This window comes from Phaethon aethereus (assembly GCF_964289735.1).
Source record: "Phaethon aethereus genome assembly, chromosome: 9".
Lineage (NCBI taxonomy): Eukaryota > Metazoa > Chordata > Aves > Phaethontiformes > Phaethontidae > Phaethon > Phaethon aethereus.
The window spans coordinates 23,440,035-23,455,497 of record NC_138585.1 but is presented as its reverse complement, the minus strand read 5'-3'; the positions used below and the strand labels follow the sequence as shown (position 1 = coordinate 23,455,497).

At 50.3% G+C, this 15,463-nt stretch overlaps 1 protein-coding gene across 1 annotated transcript; it reads left to right on the top strand.

Moving 5' to 3' along the window:
• Positions 1-331: 331 nt before the first annotated feature.
• Positions 332-9,833, top strand: CLDN11 (claudin 11; the record flags this gene model as incomplete). The annotated part of the gene is made up of 3 exons (XM_082003565.1): positions 332-557; positions 3,779-3,943; positions 9,601-9,833. 3 exons carry the CDS (start codon positions 332-334, stop codon positions 9,831-9,833), a joined length of 624 nt encoding a protein of 207 aa, XP_081859691.1.
• Between the last annotated feature and the right edge of the window lie 5,630 nt (positions 9,834-15,463).

Genomic DNA, 15,463 nt, shown 5'->3' with positions numbered 1-15,463 from the left:
GCACGGGTGGGTGTAATTCTGTGTCTCCTCCTCTCCACACCCTCCTTCTCCTCCGACTCTCTTGATGAAGCGGCAGAAGTTGGGGCTCCCCGCTCGCTCCTCCCATGCGTTATGGGGCTGGAGGCAGCTCTGACCCCTCCCAGGGAGGGAGCTGGGCAGAGGCAGCCGCGTTCCCGCAGCAGCACTCGGGGACCTCTTCCCACCAAAGCCCTGTCCATCCTGCTCGCAGCAGGTCCCAGCGGCCGGCACCCGCAGCAGGGAGCTCGGTGGCCGGCGTTGCTGAACCCCTGCGGGCGCGCTCCTCTCCAGCTTGTCCCACCAAGGGGTCGACATGGTGGCCACCTGCCTGCACCTGGCCGGATTTGTCTGCGGTTTTATAGGGTGGATCGGGGTGATTGTGGCAACGTCCACCAACGACTGGGTGGTGACTTGCGGCTACACCATTACCACCTGCAGGAAGATGGATGAGCTGGGCTCCAAGGGGCTGTGGGCAGACTGTGTCATGGCGACAGGTCTCTATCACTGCAAGCCCCTCGTGGACATCCTCATACTGCCAGGTACGTGTGCCCCGTATTCCCCCTTCCCGGCCGGAGGTGGGGAGCGAAGCCTTGCTCTGAGCGGGGCAGGTCCTGTGGCAGGATGACTTGATGGCGGAGCTCCTTCAGCTTCATCGGTGCGGGAGAATACGCTAAAGAATGTGAATGATAGCTTTGAACACGATTCTCATTAAATTATACCTGGGTTTAATCTTACACAGGTATCGTGTTATCTGTGGCTATTAAAGTCTAGTTAATGTTTAACCATTGCTCTTAGTAAGCGCTCACTGTTCCTTTCACATCTTGTATCTAGATCACATTGCAAAACATTGAGATGTGAGAGAGTACTTTGAGATGGAGTATTTTGAATTTTGCTTTGAGATGATGATGAACTGTTACAAATGTTAAGGTTCTATTCCTTAAAATTATTTTGAGTATAATGAACCCTTCAGCATCTGTTATTAATGCTGCTGTGGCTTTTAATCTTTTGGAAGATTGCCGTTAGTCTTGATGGTCTTGTGCTTCCTACATGTTCTAAGGCAAGACAGAACTCTTACATGGCAAACAGTTGTAACTACCTTTAACTTGTCTTGATATTTTCTAACTATATAGTAATTTTCATCTAGTTTACTGCAAAGCAAAAATTAAGCGAGGTGTTTCGTCAGTATTAATACATCTTTTGACCTAATCAAACCTGAAAAAGTCTTGTGTGGTCTTGTCCTTGTAAGTTAGTTAAGGATCTTCCCTGTTTCAGTCCCCGTTGGGGGATTAGATTGATCTGCAATGTTTTAGACTGCACCTCTTCTAGCATGTCAGAGATGCCTCTTCCAAAGCTGACAGGGTAGAAATAACCATTGCTTGTTGTTTTCTTTCATGCTTCCTTATTTATTTGTTTAAAAGTGTTGTGAAAATAGTTTCACAAGAGGTTAGAAAGATCATTCCCGAATTTCTCTCTGTTACAGAGCCTAGTCTCTATCACATAGTGCTTAGTGATACTGAAGCTCCCAGACTAGCTCCTATTCTCCCTTTCTCTGTGTATGCATACATTTATTTTAGTAGGTTTACCTTCCTTATTGCTACTATTGTTCAATATGATCTGGCACAGAAGGCAGAGAAAAGGCTTGCCCTCAGGAAACATTATTGAATGATATTTATTAAAAAGGTAGATAGGTCTTTCAGCAGCAGAAAGCAATGCTTCTCTCCAGCAGAAACAAATCACAAAACAAGGTGCTGCTGCTTGTAACCTATTTGATCCCCACAGCTTTCCATGAGAGGGAAATTTATCCTGGCGTGCCTGATAGCTGAAATGTATTTAAAGTCCTTCATTGCCCGAGTCAAGTCTTTAAAACGAATTTGTTTGTATTCTCATTTAATTGGGACTGATTGCACAGAAACCACCCTGGGTGCTGCCATCTCCTTTGTTTAGGGTCTCATTTTTTGCCCTGAACTCCTCAGGTAACCTTTTTTTGTTAAGTTTCCTCTTGAAAAAAAATCAAGCAAATATTCAGTATACACAGAGCCTGCATTTCCAGGAACAGTAAAATCCCCATTGCTGCTAAGAACCTATGTGTCAGTGGGACTTGCCGGAGTCCCCTTTTTGCTGACATTGAGACATCACGGAATTCCGTGTCTGCATGTGGTAGTTTCATTTTGTTATAAGAGGGGAAAGAGAGCCAGCGTATTCGCTCCGCTGAGCCTGTCCCGAGAGCCAGTGGAGACTCACCAGGCACTGGAGCAAATCTGGCACTTTTTTTCCTTTTGCATGCAAATTATGACCTGGTTTTATTCATATAGGTATATAATTTTAAATAATTATATAAAAATACAAAGTAAGTTATATATACATCATATGTATAAAAATATTTTAAAATGGCTACAGTATTATACGTAGACCCTCACAGAGTGGTAGCAATAGCACGCCCCTGCCCAGCACACCCCCGGTCTCTGTCCCCCGTGGTCCCTCACTGCCTTGTGTGGGGCTGCTGGTGCCGCACAGGGGCAGGCAGGAGAGGGTGGTAACTGATGAAACACTGGGGGATCCCGTGATATTCGTAGGGACCCAGAAGAATAACGTGGCCCTTGGTTGTGGCAACTGAAGCAGCTCTGCGAAGCGCAGTCATTCCTTCTCCCTAAGGAAGAGCTGTTCCAGCAGTCAGCTTGGGCTGCAGGTCCCCTCTGAAACCCCAGCGTCAGGCTGGGCTGCTGAGGCGCAGCACTGGGACGTGGCTGCAGTTGGTGAGCGTCCCTCTCCTCTCAGGTCAACAGTCCTCAGCTCCTCAGGGCAGCTGGAGGTAGTATCTCATGGACCTGCGTGTTTCAGTAGTGGGTCTTTGGGCCCCTCACTACAAGAAGGACATTGAGGTGCTGGAGCGTGTCCAGAGAAGGGCAACGAAGCTGGTGAGGGGTCTGGAGCACAAGTCTTATGAGGAGCGGCTGAGGGAACTGGGGTTGTTCAGTCTGGAGAAGAGGAGGCTGAGGGGAGACCTCATCGCTCTCTACAACTACCTGAAAGGGGGTTGTGGGGAGGTGAGTGTTGGTCTCTTCTCCCAAGTAACCAGTGACAGAATGAGAGGAAATGGCCTCAAGTTGCACCAGGGGAGGTTTAGACTGGATATTGGGAAAAATTTCTTTACTAAGAGAGTGGTCAAACATTGGACCAGGCTGCCCAGGGAGGTGGTAGAGTCACCATCACTGGAAGTATTCAGAAAACGTGTGGACGTGGCACTTTGGGACATGGTTGAGTGGACATGGTGGTGTCTTAAAGGTCTTTTCCAACCTTAATGATTCTGTGATTCTGTGATTCTTCAACTATTCAGCTCTCCTCTGGATGACTGTGGACCTCCTCTGCTCACAGCAAGCTGCTCTTTAAGACTTAAGATTCTCATTATTTAATTAAGATATTCTCTGTGAAAAGATATAGAAAAACTCCTTCCTAGCTGTTTCTCCTACTTTCCCTTCCCATATTTCCCAGCTCCCTGATTTCTCAGTGTCTTGCTGGGAAGAGCTTGTGTTTTCCAGGCAGTGCTACTTGTTCCTTGGAAGATTTTGAGGTTGCACATCCCGTGTGCGTGCACTACCCACTGTACTGCTGTCTCACTGTCTCAGTTGTTTACACGAAGGATTGAACCTGTCTCCTGTACTCCATGTAAGCGTTGGGAGCTAATCAAACAGGAGCCTTCGTCCAAAGGTCTCCTTCTCTTGTGCCAAATAATCAAAACCCTCTTTTCTTGCCTTGCCCGCAGGGTATGTCCAAGCATGTCGAGCACTGATGATCGCTGCCTCTGTCCTGGGTCTCCCCGCTATCTTCTTGCTGATAACGGTCTTGCCCTGCATCCGGATGGGCCACGAGCCTGGAGCTGCCAAGTACCGGCGGTCCCAGCTGGGAGGGATCCTCATCATCCTCCTGGGTAAGGTGCCCACAGCCCCCACCTGCGTGCCGAGCTGGAGGTCGTCTTCTGCTCCAGGACAGTGTGGTGCAAGCTGGTTGAGCATGTTCACCTGAAAGCATGGTTTTCTGGGCTGGGCTGACCCTGAAGCTCTCCAGCATTGCTGCAGCCTGTGGGGCGAACAAAAGGCACGAACCGGAGCGGGAGGGCGAAGACAGGAGGCAGGGAGCGAAGCAGGGCGAAGAGGGGAGGTCTGCGCAACCCTACTGCGCGTTGTCTTGTGGAGTCCTCGGGCACGGCCACCGCCTGTGTCTGCGGGAGGGTGACGGTGGTCGACCACAGGCAGCTGGTTTTGCTGGTTCGCTGTGGAAGCGATGCTCTTTTTGGAAAAGGGTGTAAACTCCCAAGCTGCTCACAGGGAAAGAATAGCCTCCGAATTTCCCCGGGCATCGCAGATGCAGCCAGGTCAAAGTAAGCTGAGGTGTGTGAGAGGAGAATCCCGTGGCTGGGGGGAGCTGGTGCTGCGGGGACAGCAGGGCAGGGAGCACGGAGGTGGCATGGACCTGGGAAGAGGGCTGGCATGTCCCCTCTGCCTCCCGACCCCCTCTGGCCAGCCTTGCCCTCGGCCTCCAAGTTCCCCTGGGAATTTCTTCCCGTCCTCAGTGCCTGCGGAGGAGATTGTTTTGCGCAGCGCAGACTGTGGAGCTCATTGTCCCCAGTCCAACACCTGCATGTTCTTGAAGCCTCGTCATCTCAGCAGCAGGCTGCGGTGCCTTGTTTTTACCCGTCTGCGCGGCGGAGGAGGAGGGGGGAGGGAAAGTGGCCTCTTTGTGTGGTTCTGCTGGCCGCTGGCAGCCAGCACTGACATCATGCCCGTCTTCTTTCTTCTTCTTCTCCGTATTTTTTTTCAAGTGGGCACTGGATATAGCCGCACGCTCGGAGGGGCTGTCCTCTGGACGCTCCTTCCTTGCAAGCGGTCCCTCCTCCGGTGCCTTGGTGAGAAGCAGATAGTGCAAGTTGGTACATCCGAAATCTAAGGGCCTGAGGGCAAGGGGCCCGTTCAGTGTCTGTGGGGTCTCAAGGCACATTACCACAGCTGGAAGTCCTAAAATCACCTTTATAGGGCCTGTTTAGGACATCCTGATCATGAACAGCCACATTAGAGAGCTATTGGGATTTGGCCTTCATCCCTGGCCCAAAACCAGGGTTTGGGGTCTGGTGTGCCCCTCTCCCATCCTGGTCTTGCTGCAGCGTAACGCCGAGGAGGAGAACGGATGTAAGAGGATGGAGGAGAGGAGTTGCGGTGCTCCCTAAGCCAGGCTCCTCCCTGCCCCAGAACAGGACTTTCCCGCTAAGTAGATCTTGTGAGGAAAGGAAATGTGTATGCACAGAGATACTGGCAAGCGAATGCTCTTTGGGTCAGATTTGGACTTCTTACTCATTTCTACCCCTGTGAGTTTTGAAGGATCTGCGGGTGAAGTGGTTCGCTCATGCTGGTGATGTCCTGAACGATCTGGGCTGGGAGCAGCGGCCTGGTCACAATGTTTTAGTCACGATTACAATAATGCTCTTTTCATCAGATCACAAATGGAGAATAAAAAAGCTCCTTTTGCTCTTAAGATTTTTCTTTTAAAAAAACTAAACCAACCCACATTCATTTTTACAAAACCCAAATTTTTCCAGGCTCATCAGCAAGACTGTCCCTTTGGAAAGAGAACAATGTACCGAGCTTGGGACTCTGACATTATTTAAGCTGATTAATGATCTGTTATTTGCAAAATGAGGTGTTACCATTCCAGAGCATTTAATAAGCATGAATCAGGCCTCAGAAGTCATAATACTGACTTAAAATTAATTATATTCTGGAAGTAATATGCCCTGGACTGTTCTTGTTTACCCTCTGCCCACTGATCCCTTGTTTGTGGTTTTCTCCCACCGCATGGCTTCCAGCCTTTCCCTCAAAGTGGAGACCAACTCCCAGAGCTCTGGTTAGAAGAAAACAAACCCCGAAACGCTCACGAACAGAGCAGAAGTAGAGAGCAGAGGTGTGATCAGGGGAGCTGGCCCCATAGCAAACTTCACGTGTTGCTCGGGGAAGGGATGGCAGTTTGGCACTGAAATTTATTAAAAAGGAAAACAGAGGTTGAAACAACGTGTGTGTAGGGGGGGAAAAAACCCAACAAAACCAAAAAAAAAGTTGACAACTTGCCAGGAAAACAATGGGCTCAGATATTCCATTGATTTTTCTGTCCGCTGATAATAGCAGGCTGCAGAGTGCAACCTGTGTGCACACCCTCGTATCCTGCCTGCTGATGTATTTATGCCTTTGCCTGATCCTATCTGTCGGAGAGAATGGATTTATTGCCGAAAACATCCTTCAGCAGAGGTTTGCTCTGCACCAGTATGAAAACATTTCAGGCGCTAGGCTTGATGGAAAAACCCTGGCCCACCCTGTGCTGTTGATACTAATTCGGGGGACCCCATGCTGGTAACCAAGCCAGCATTTTCCTAGTGGAGGTGAGGGACTTGAGACACTGGAAAACACAGATGAAAAATACGTTAGTTATTGGCAATTACTACTGCAAAATGACCATATTAGCTATTGTATACCAAATGAAGGATGTTAATAAGTTTTTCTGGACACTGCGTGAGATTTACTTGTAAAACCATAGATATCAAGATAAGAAGATTGCCTTGAACACAGAAAAAAAAATAATCGTGGATATCTATTTTTTCAACCAAACTCTTTGAAAGAGAAGTCTGTGTGACTTTGAGTCAGCAGCTCAGAATCATTAAACTTAGCTGTGAGAAAGAAGTATTCTTTCTTCTGCAGAAAGTCTTTAACTTACTGTTAAGGAATTTGGCAGGGACTCACTGTCCCGTCCCTTGAGTTAGAGTAATCCTGCTCTGTCTCCCCCACCTCCCCAAGCACCTTCTGTGCTTCTTGTCTGTGTGTGTTTCCACTTGATGAAAATACGCCTGTAGTGTAGAGTATCGAGAGTTTCAGCTCAACAGATTGAGACATTGCAAGTCCACAGTCAAAAAGGACTTAGAAATGCTGGGAGCCTGGGATGTGTCCCTGTGGATTCACAGTGATCTGACGGAACAAGGACAACCAAATGGTCCATTGCTGAGATGACTTTTGCAGGTAGAGGTAGTGGCTTTTACAGGACTGCCTGCTCTAGCTGCAAAAAGCAGGCAAGCTTTCCAGTGTGCGTGTGCCCCAAAAGATGCCTGTTCTTCCAGCTAACATCGCTGGAAATTTTCTCAGCATCAGCACAAAAGAAAAGGGGTAATAACTTCTATTCAAAGAATTTGTCCTTGTAGGCAGTACAAGTATTTTAGTACTCGAAACTTGCCCTAAAATACCTTTTCCAATCCCTTTCTTGGCAAATCAATTTTTTTTCAGTCTTTCTCAGTGACAGAGCTAGACCAAAACTTGAGTTCACCAAGAAACGTTGCAGTTGCAGACCGTCCTTTTCACATCGTCTCGGAGGATTTACAGCCCAACCTCGTCTACGGAGAGCGACGAAACCCCGTTCTGTTCCGGGGCGTTCCTCCCGCTGAGCAGCGGGGCCACCGGCGGCTGATGGCAGCTGGTAGCCTCCGAAGGCAGCGAGGTCCAACTAACCCGTGCGAAGTCCTTGGCTTGCGTTTCACAGCTTTCTAGTATTGTCAGCATGAAAATAAGGTGGTTTTACATGTAGCTGAGCCACATGCACAAGCGATGCCATTGTGTCAGCATCCCCGAGAGCTCTTCTCACCCCAGTGCAAGTGTTTTCTTCAGCCCTCTGTTGTGGGGGAGGGTTGGGATAGATAAGGCCCTTATAGTCTATGGACATAAATATATATATATGTATTTACTGCTGACAGAAAAAGAAAAGATGATTGTGTTTTTTTCGGACAACAAAGAAGCCTTTTTCCCGGAGCCCGTTAGAATGCTTTGTGGATTCCCAACTGATACATTTTTGTTTTAAAGCGTTAGAGGCTCACGAGCTGTTTACAGGACTCATCCACACGCAGGAGAAATGCTGTTCTCCCCTCCTTCTCCAAAAATTCCTTCCAAAGCTACAGGGTCCTCGCTTTGTGGAGGCCCAAAATTATTACTGGCTTTATTAGCATCCTTCAAATGTTCTTCTCTTTTCCATAAGAAAATATTTTCTCTAACAATAACTGCAGCTATTGGGGATGGGTTTTCTGCTGGACTGGCCAGGAGCTATGGTTTGCTCTCCACTTTAACTAAACAATATTATTTTCAATCTCACCCCCTTTTTTTTTTTCCTCTTGCAACCTTAACTTTTTGACACTGCCGCCGGATACCTTTTAACACGGTCGGCGGAACTCTGTAACGCTGCCACGGTCCTGTTATTGTTTTGCTCTGATTCTCTGATAGCCACAAGGACGGAGTCCTGCACAGCTTGTCCCAGAGGCAAATAAATATTGACAGATTAATTCTTCTCAGATGTACGGGCCATAAAGGAGTGTTGTTTTAGGACCCGCTCCTGCGAGGTGATTAACACCATCAACTCCTCTTGCCCTCGGTGCATGTGGGGACTTTGTAGGGTGGAGGTAGGACCCTTAGCCGGGGTAGCGAGTGTGACCCTGCGTCGCAGAAGGAGAACGCAGGGCACGTATTTTCTCCCCGCTTGGAGCAAACCGTGAGTGTCTGCTTTCAGCAACCCACGCGCGTGTGCTGCACACGGAAAACTTTGTGAGCTCCGGCCTGGCTGCCTGCAAAGTGCTGAATTTGGACCCGCTTTACTGTCCTGAGGGCATCTACGTCACCTGCCTAGCGTGGAAAAAACCTATAGAATTTCAAGCAAAATTTGAAGTCCTCAGTCGTTTTTTGACCCACTGCAGACTCTAGATAAAATACTGTTTTTCCTTCAGACGAGGTCCCATTTCTGTTCAATTCAGTAGGTTTCTCGAGAGCTTTGCTGGGTTTGTTCCCATCACCTGATATGGAGAAATTTTCCACGGGGAAGTGGAATCTGCTTTCCAGAGTTGAGAGACATTTCCTTCTCCATAAAAAAAGCCCAACAACGCTGTTTGATTTTGTCCCTGCCCATTTTCTGCTTGCGTTTTTTAAACCCTACGCTGGCTTGCTAAGTGCTGGGGTGTTTTGTTAATGTTTATGTGACCATTCAGTAGAGGCATGCAGTGATGCTGATCGATATGGGCTGAGGATGCAGCGCGTGAGTTCACGCAGAAATAGTCGTTTAAAACAGTTGACCCTGGGCCACTGATTTTAATGTCTCACCGATGCATACAGCTTTCGTGGTCTTGCTTCATATCTACTCTATTCCTAATTCTGCAGCTCTCCAGAGCGTACATTTCAGGGGTGACTTTCATTCTTCCCCCTTAACGACTTATAGGGAACAAATCTGTTTCCCTTGTAATAAATATATCCGACGGTGTCAAGCAGCAGTTGCTTTTTCCTTTTGTTTGTTGGTGCCTGGGAGAGACGGCTGTTCTCTCTTGACCTCTCTCCCCGCGAGGCTCCCACGCTGCCTCCTGCTCGGAGATCTCTTGGACCAAGCCCTGATGCTCCCGGGCCCCAGCGTGGGGCTGCGAGGGAGCAGGGATGGGCTTCCTCCCCGTCCCCTGTCCTGCAGAGCCTTCCCTCCCCGCCGTGGCCTCGTCTGCTGGAGTTACCTTTCCTTCCCGTCTCTCCCCAGCCATGTGCGGCGTGGTTGCGACGATCTGGTTTCCCGTCTGCGCCCACCGCGAGACCACCATTATGAGCTTCGGCTACTCCCTGTACACAGGCTGGATCGGCTCTGCCCTCTGCCTCTTCGGCGGCTGCGTCATCGTCTGCTGCTCGGGAGATGCCCAAACGTTTGGTGAAAACCGTTTCTACTACGCCTCGGGATCCAGCTCCCCTACGCACGCGAAGAGCGCTCACGTGTAAGCGTCCCGGGGACGTCCCACGGCGGCCGTCGGATGCTTTGGCTGGTGGGTTTGTGTGCCCTGGGTTTGCTTCCGCTGATACACACTGCTGCCAGGCTCCCGGGGGGAGATTTAGAAAAGCAGCGCAAATGTCTGGTAGTTTGAAGCGTTATTCTCCCCGTCTGTTCCCCCTTCTCTAGACAGAAAGCTCCAGCCGGCCCTACCTCTTGGTCCTCCCCGATTTGTCCTGACCACCTGCCCCATCTCCTTGCAGCCAGGATGACTCGGATGGTTTGGGGTTCTCATGTGGGTTTTAGGGGGTTTATTTTATTTTCCAGCTCCCCTGATTAGAGGAGAGTTTCAAGCAGTAAAACAGAGATGAGAGAGACACTTTCCCGTTGTTAGAAGGACTCTGGCAGCTTCTCCCACCACGTCGCTGTTTGCCTTCCCGTGTTCAAGGTCACTGCTTTGGCACGGTTTGGGCGAGGGGAGGGAGGAAGGCTGCGCTCTCCAACCGGGCAAACGTTTCTGGTTTGGAACAAAAGTAGGGGAATTTTTTCTGCCTTTCTCTGTAAATACTTTTGTACGAGTTTGATCATTTTAGTAACAGTTTTTCTGCCCCCCCCCCCCCGTCATCAGTATGAAGGAAACAGAACCCAAAGGTCCTAATTACACGGTGGATAACGGTGCCTTTTTATGTAGTTTTACATGGCTTTGGGGGCTCTAATCCCCGCACTCTGGTTTGGTTTCTCTTTTTCCTTTGTACAGATCGGTTACTAAAAAAGTATTTTTACTTTTTTTTTAAACTCCTTGCTTGCTTCCTCTGAATTTGTGTTCTCTCCTGCATCGTTGAAGTAGAACGTTTTAACACGCAGTATAATGTACCTGTTACAACACAATTCTGGTGAATACTGATGATGTCTTTGTACTTGCAGTGAAATACTGTACAATAAATAACAGAGTACCTGCAACCGCTGGCTTCTTTTTCTCCTTCCTTCCTGTGTGTTTCCGTAGCTAGCTTTTCCACGACAAGGGTTTCCCAATGGTTTTGAAGGGGTTTTTTTATTTTTATAGCAGTTCAGGATGAGAGATTCTGCTCTGCTGTGGAATTAAGTGGGCCTTTTGGGTTTTTGGGGGGAAAACTCATTTAAAACATGAGTAATCTTTCTGCATGGGACTGACCGCTGTCTCATCCATTTGCTCTTTCAATGCTCCCGATAGCAGCTTGCACCAGAGGTACCGACTGGTGGTACTCTTCTCATCGGGGGGAGTTAGAAACCCACTGATGCGGTGCAGATGTAGCCCCAGCATCGCTTGGGCACGCTGACATTGACAAGTCGCGTCGCTGGAAGTGCTCTCAACTAAAGTAAGAGTCTGATCCGGGGTCATCGCTCTCTTTGATTAAAGCCGTGTAAGATCAAGATCTAACTCTGTCCTTACCAGAGGCTGTAGCGATTTAATTACGTTGATATGAAATCCCATCTGCTCCCGGAGATGTAGCTCAGCTTAAACAGTTTGTGTAAGCCCGGCTTCAGGAGCAGGAAGAGAGGAATAGCCGCTGCTCAGGCAACGGGGAGAGCCCAGGTGTTGTGTGTAGGAGGAGAGTGACTGAGCAAGCAGAGGAGAAGAGCAACCAAATTGTATGGGACGATGGGGAAGAATTTGAAAACAAGGCTGCTAGTCAAAGCTCGGTGGATTAGGACTGTCCTTTCATCTTAGTCTGCTTCGGTTGGAGAAGCAAAACTGGGCAGCACGGCCACGGGCAAGGCTGCTGCAGCTCCCACACCTTGCCTCCTCCACCAAGGTGAAGGGAAGCCAAGGTGGGAGCATTTACGAGGAGTCAATCAGGAGGCTCCAGGAGGGATTGGTCATGTCCCGGGCTGCCTGCACACACCCCCCAGCTCCGACGCGCACCCCAGCCTCTGCCTTTAAGACGGAGCAGGCTGGAAGGCCTCTCTGTTGTGCAGGTTTGCATCGCCGCCAGCCCATACAATGGATGCATGGGATGCCGCGGGGCCGGCGGCAGGACACTTGTGCCCATTACGTCACAGGCAGGGCACAGGCAGTTGTTGTACGCGCCGGAGAGACGCTGTAAGTGCTGCCATTGATGCGCGGGTGCCACGGGCGAAGGGGCGGCGCACAGGCGTGCCAGCTTGTGCAGGCTGCCTGGGGCTTGTGTGTTGTGTGCTGTGTGCCCGTGGCTTCAGCCGAGCGGCGGCTCTGCCGGCTCTGCCGGTTAACCCCGGGGCCGACAGCGGCGTGGGAGACCTCAGAGCAGAAAGCTGCTGGAACGCTGCCCCGCAGACGGCCCTGGAACAAAATGGGAGGGGAAAGCACGGGAAAACCCGTCTGAGATGCTTGAGGGGGTTTTTTTGGCAAGGTGTTGGTGCTGCTGGAGGGCCCGGGCAGTGGTGCATGACCCAAGGAGGAACGAGCCCGCCAGGCAGCGCTTAGGGGTTTTTTGCTGCCCGCACCATGGGGCTGCCATTGGACATCTTCAGGCACGTGGGGCTGGGGACCCTCGGCAGGGGCTGGTGCTGGGGCTCTGCTCGCCCTGCCCATGGTCACAGGTTACCGGCGGCCGATCCCAAATCCCACCCTTAAAAGGCTCTGGGCAAGCTGTTCAGAGGAAGGAGGAAGCTTCATTTCAGGGAAGAGAAGAAAAATCCAAACAAAGCAAAACAACCCTGGAGCAGCCACAGAGAAAACGGACATCTACAACCGTGAGGCGTGAGAAGATGGGGCCCAGAATGGGACGTGATCTTAGTGCTGGCACTGCAGAGGGGAAGTGTTTGCAGGAAGCTCGAAAAACATTAAACTTTTCTAGTTTTTAAAGGATCAAACCTGAAATACCTGCTCTGTGCCCTCCCAAAACACCCTGCTGCCCCGCAGGGTTCTCCCAGGCTGGGTTGGCCATGGTGCTGTTGCCTTTCAAAGGCTTTTGGTGCTCGTTTGCTGACCAGAAGCATCAAAAGACAGTCAAATATAACCCTCCTGAATGGAAAAACTGCTCCGTGCCATGCCTAGCATCAGCTGTGGAGCGGTGAGTGTGAGCTCTGGTGGTCGCCCCGGCGTGGAGGCGGTGGTCTCTGATGCCCCAGTGGAGCCCTCCCTGGCCCCCCCGGCAGCAGCTATAGCTCCCCATCACGGGGAGCGCCCCGGCAGCCTCCCCGTTCCCCAAATAATAGGAATAACGGCAGGGAGGGGACACCGGTGGCCCTGAGCACCCTGAAGGGGAGAGGCGGTCGTGGCTCTGCGAGCAATGCCTGCCTCCCCGCGGCCCTGGTGCCCGTGCAGGGGGGTGACGGTGCCGGGACACCCCGGTTACCCCAGGGAAAGGCACCACGAGCAGACGGGAAGGTGTCGGCGCTCGCTGGGGCTTCGCAGGAACCTGCGGTCATTTGCTTCAGGTTTTTTTCTTTTTTTTTTTTTTTTTAATTGTGTGAAGTGATAAGTGTTTTTTTCTTCACAAAAGTGCAAGTAAATACCAAAGTCAGCCCGTTGAAATGGAACTTCTACAAAGGAAAATTTGAAGCGCTTCTTAAGGCAAGATTTGTTCATCTCCAGCTTCAATTTAGCGCTGAAAAAATATCAGACCTTCAGCCACTGATTGGCTAAACAAAATTTATATGGGAAATTTTTATTTTTTTCTTTTTTGGTTTAGTCTTTCATTTAAAAGATTTACATTACTATGGAAACTGATACTAAGACACATTTGTCTCTGACTTGCTTTAAAAATCCATTAGTTCCTGTTTGATTTTTAAATGTAAAGGCACACAATAAAGCTTTATGCATTTATTAAAATATACAGATTTTGGTAAATTTATCTTTTTTTCTTAGTATCTTGATAATATATATATTATATGTATAGTTGTCAACAACACAGTCATTTGAAAATAAAAATCACTCCATAACGTATCTGCATATTTTTTTTTCTTTCTCGTGACACACTACAAGACCCCATTGTACAATGCACCAATGGGCTTTTGGAAACCACAAAAAAAAATTAAAAATTAATAGAACAAACTTTTTTTAACAAATACACCAATTTCATACCAGAACTGCAGAGAATTGTTACACCAGAAAGTACCATCTGCAAAAAAAGCAAGATATGCATCAGAAAGACCGAACAAAATGAAGTGAAGGTCATTTACAAGCCGGATTTACAACATCCCGTGGTGTTCGGGGCGTGATTTCTCCGCCACGTGGAGGATGCCAGCGTGCTGGGCCTCGTAACCGCGCGTCATAATCCTGCGGAGTGAATTTGTGGAGGGACTGAGACCTTACAGAGTCGGTCTGGAAGGTTTGAGGTATTTATGCTCCGGCCGTATCATGCGTTGGGTGCCGCAGGGTGCGTGCCCTGTGGAGGGCGGCCAGGCGCGGGGGGTCCGTGTGCCTCTCGCTGGTGGTGGGAGTGGGGTGGTACCGTGCTGCCTGTGTCCTCCCGATGGGTCAGGGCTGTGAGAACCTCCCTGAGGGGACCCAGAGGGAAGGGCTGGATCTCGGGTGTACAGCAACACAAGCGCTTGCACCTTCTCCCGGCACCCAAAACCACCTCCCAGGGCCAGCGGTGCCCAGAGGTGATGGACACGCCTGAAGGTTTTGGCTTTTGCAGCTTTTGCTTGTGCCCACTGAAGACCCCAACGCCTGCTACAAGGCACACGAGCTCCCAAACGGAGCTCCCGCATGTCCCGCAGGCACTGCCGCTCGGAGCAGGGTGGGGGGACCCAGGCAAGCCCCGGCCTGCAGCTCGGCCGCCTTCTCCTTGCGCACCAATATGAGGTGGGATGTGGTGGGCTCGGGAGGAGGGTATGGCTCCCACCCACCACCGCGGCGAGGGCTAATGGCAGCCTGTCCACGCCAGACGTGCCGTGGCATCCAGCGCTGTTTCCCGGCGCTCCCGGGGACATGGCGCAGCCGTCCTTCCCCGGCGCTTCCCTGGGAAGGGGAAAGAGGATGGATGAACAGGAACATGAGCAGCCGAAGGGCTTCACTTGATGCGTGGATCCAATGGAGGGGCTCCTACAGATGCCAAAGAGCAAGGGATCAAGTCCTCATCAACTTATACGGCACAACTAGAGCGGACATGACGACAGACACCGGTACTGGCAACTGCTCTGTAGCAAGAGATTAAGGCTGCAAAAGGAGTAACAGGCCTCGATTCGGCAGGGTACATGGGCATGAGTTTGTGGGTCGGTTGGTGTTGGATGCCTCAACACCGTGCGGAAGCAGGACAAAGATGACTACCTCAGATATGGTATAGTACAAGAGCTGGTAGGAAAATAGCATCGATCTTTCTCCCTGAAAATGTAAAGCCAGGCCTGCGAGGTGCCATCTCTCCTGGGCAATTCTAAGGCATCGAGGACGCGAGCCACCAAGTGCGAGCGAGAGGTGACTCCTTGGTGAGAGGCGCTCGGCACCACCAGAAAGGTTTCCCGAACTGGCCCGCAAGTGGTGTGCAATGGCAAACAGCTTTTTGGTGGGACACACTCAGGATTTCTGCTTGTAGAAGCGTGGTAGGGGCAGGCAGCAGGAGGGCATGTGAAGCTTATGGGTCCTTTTGCCATCCACAAATCCACATCGCTCCCATCTTGAAGCCCTCGCGGAGGCCAGGCTTCCCTTGGCTTGCCCGGGGTGCTCCGGGTTACGATC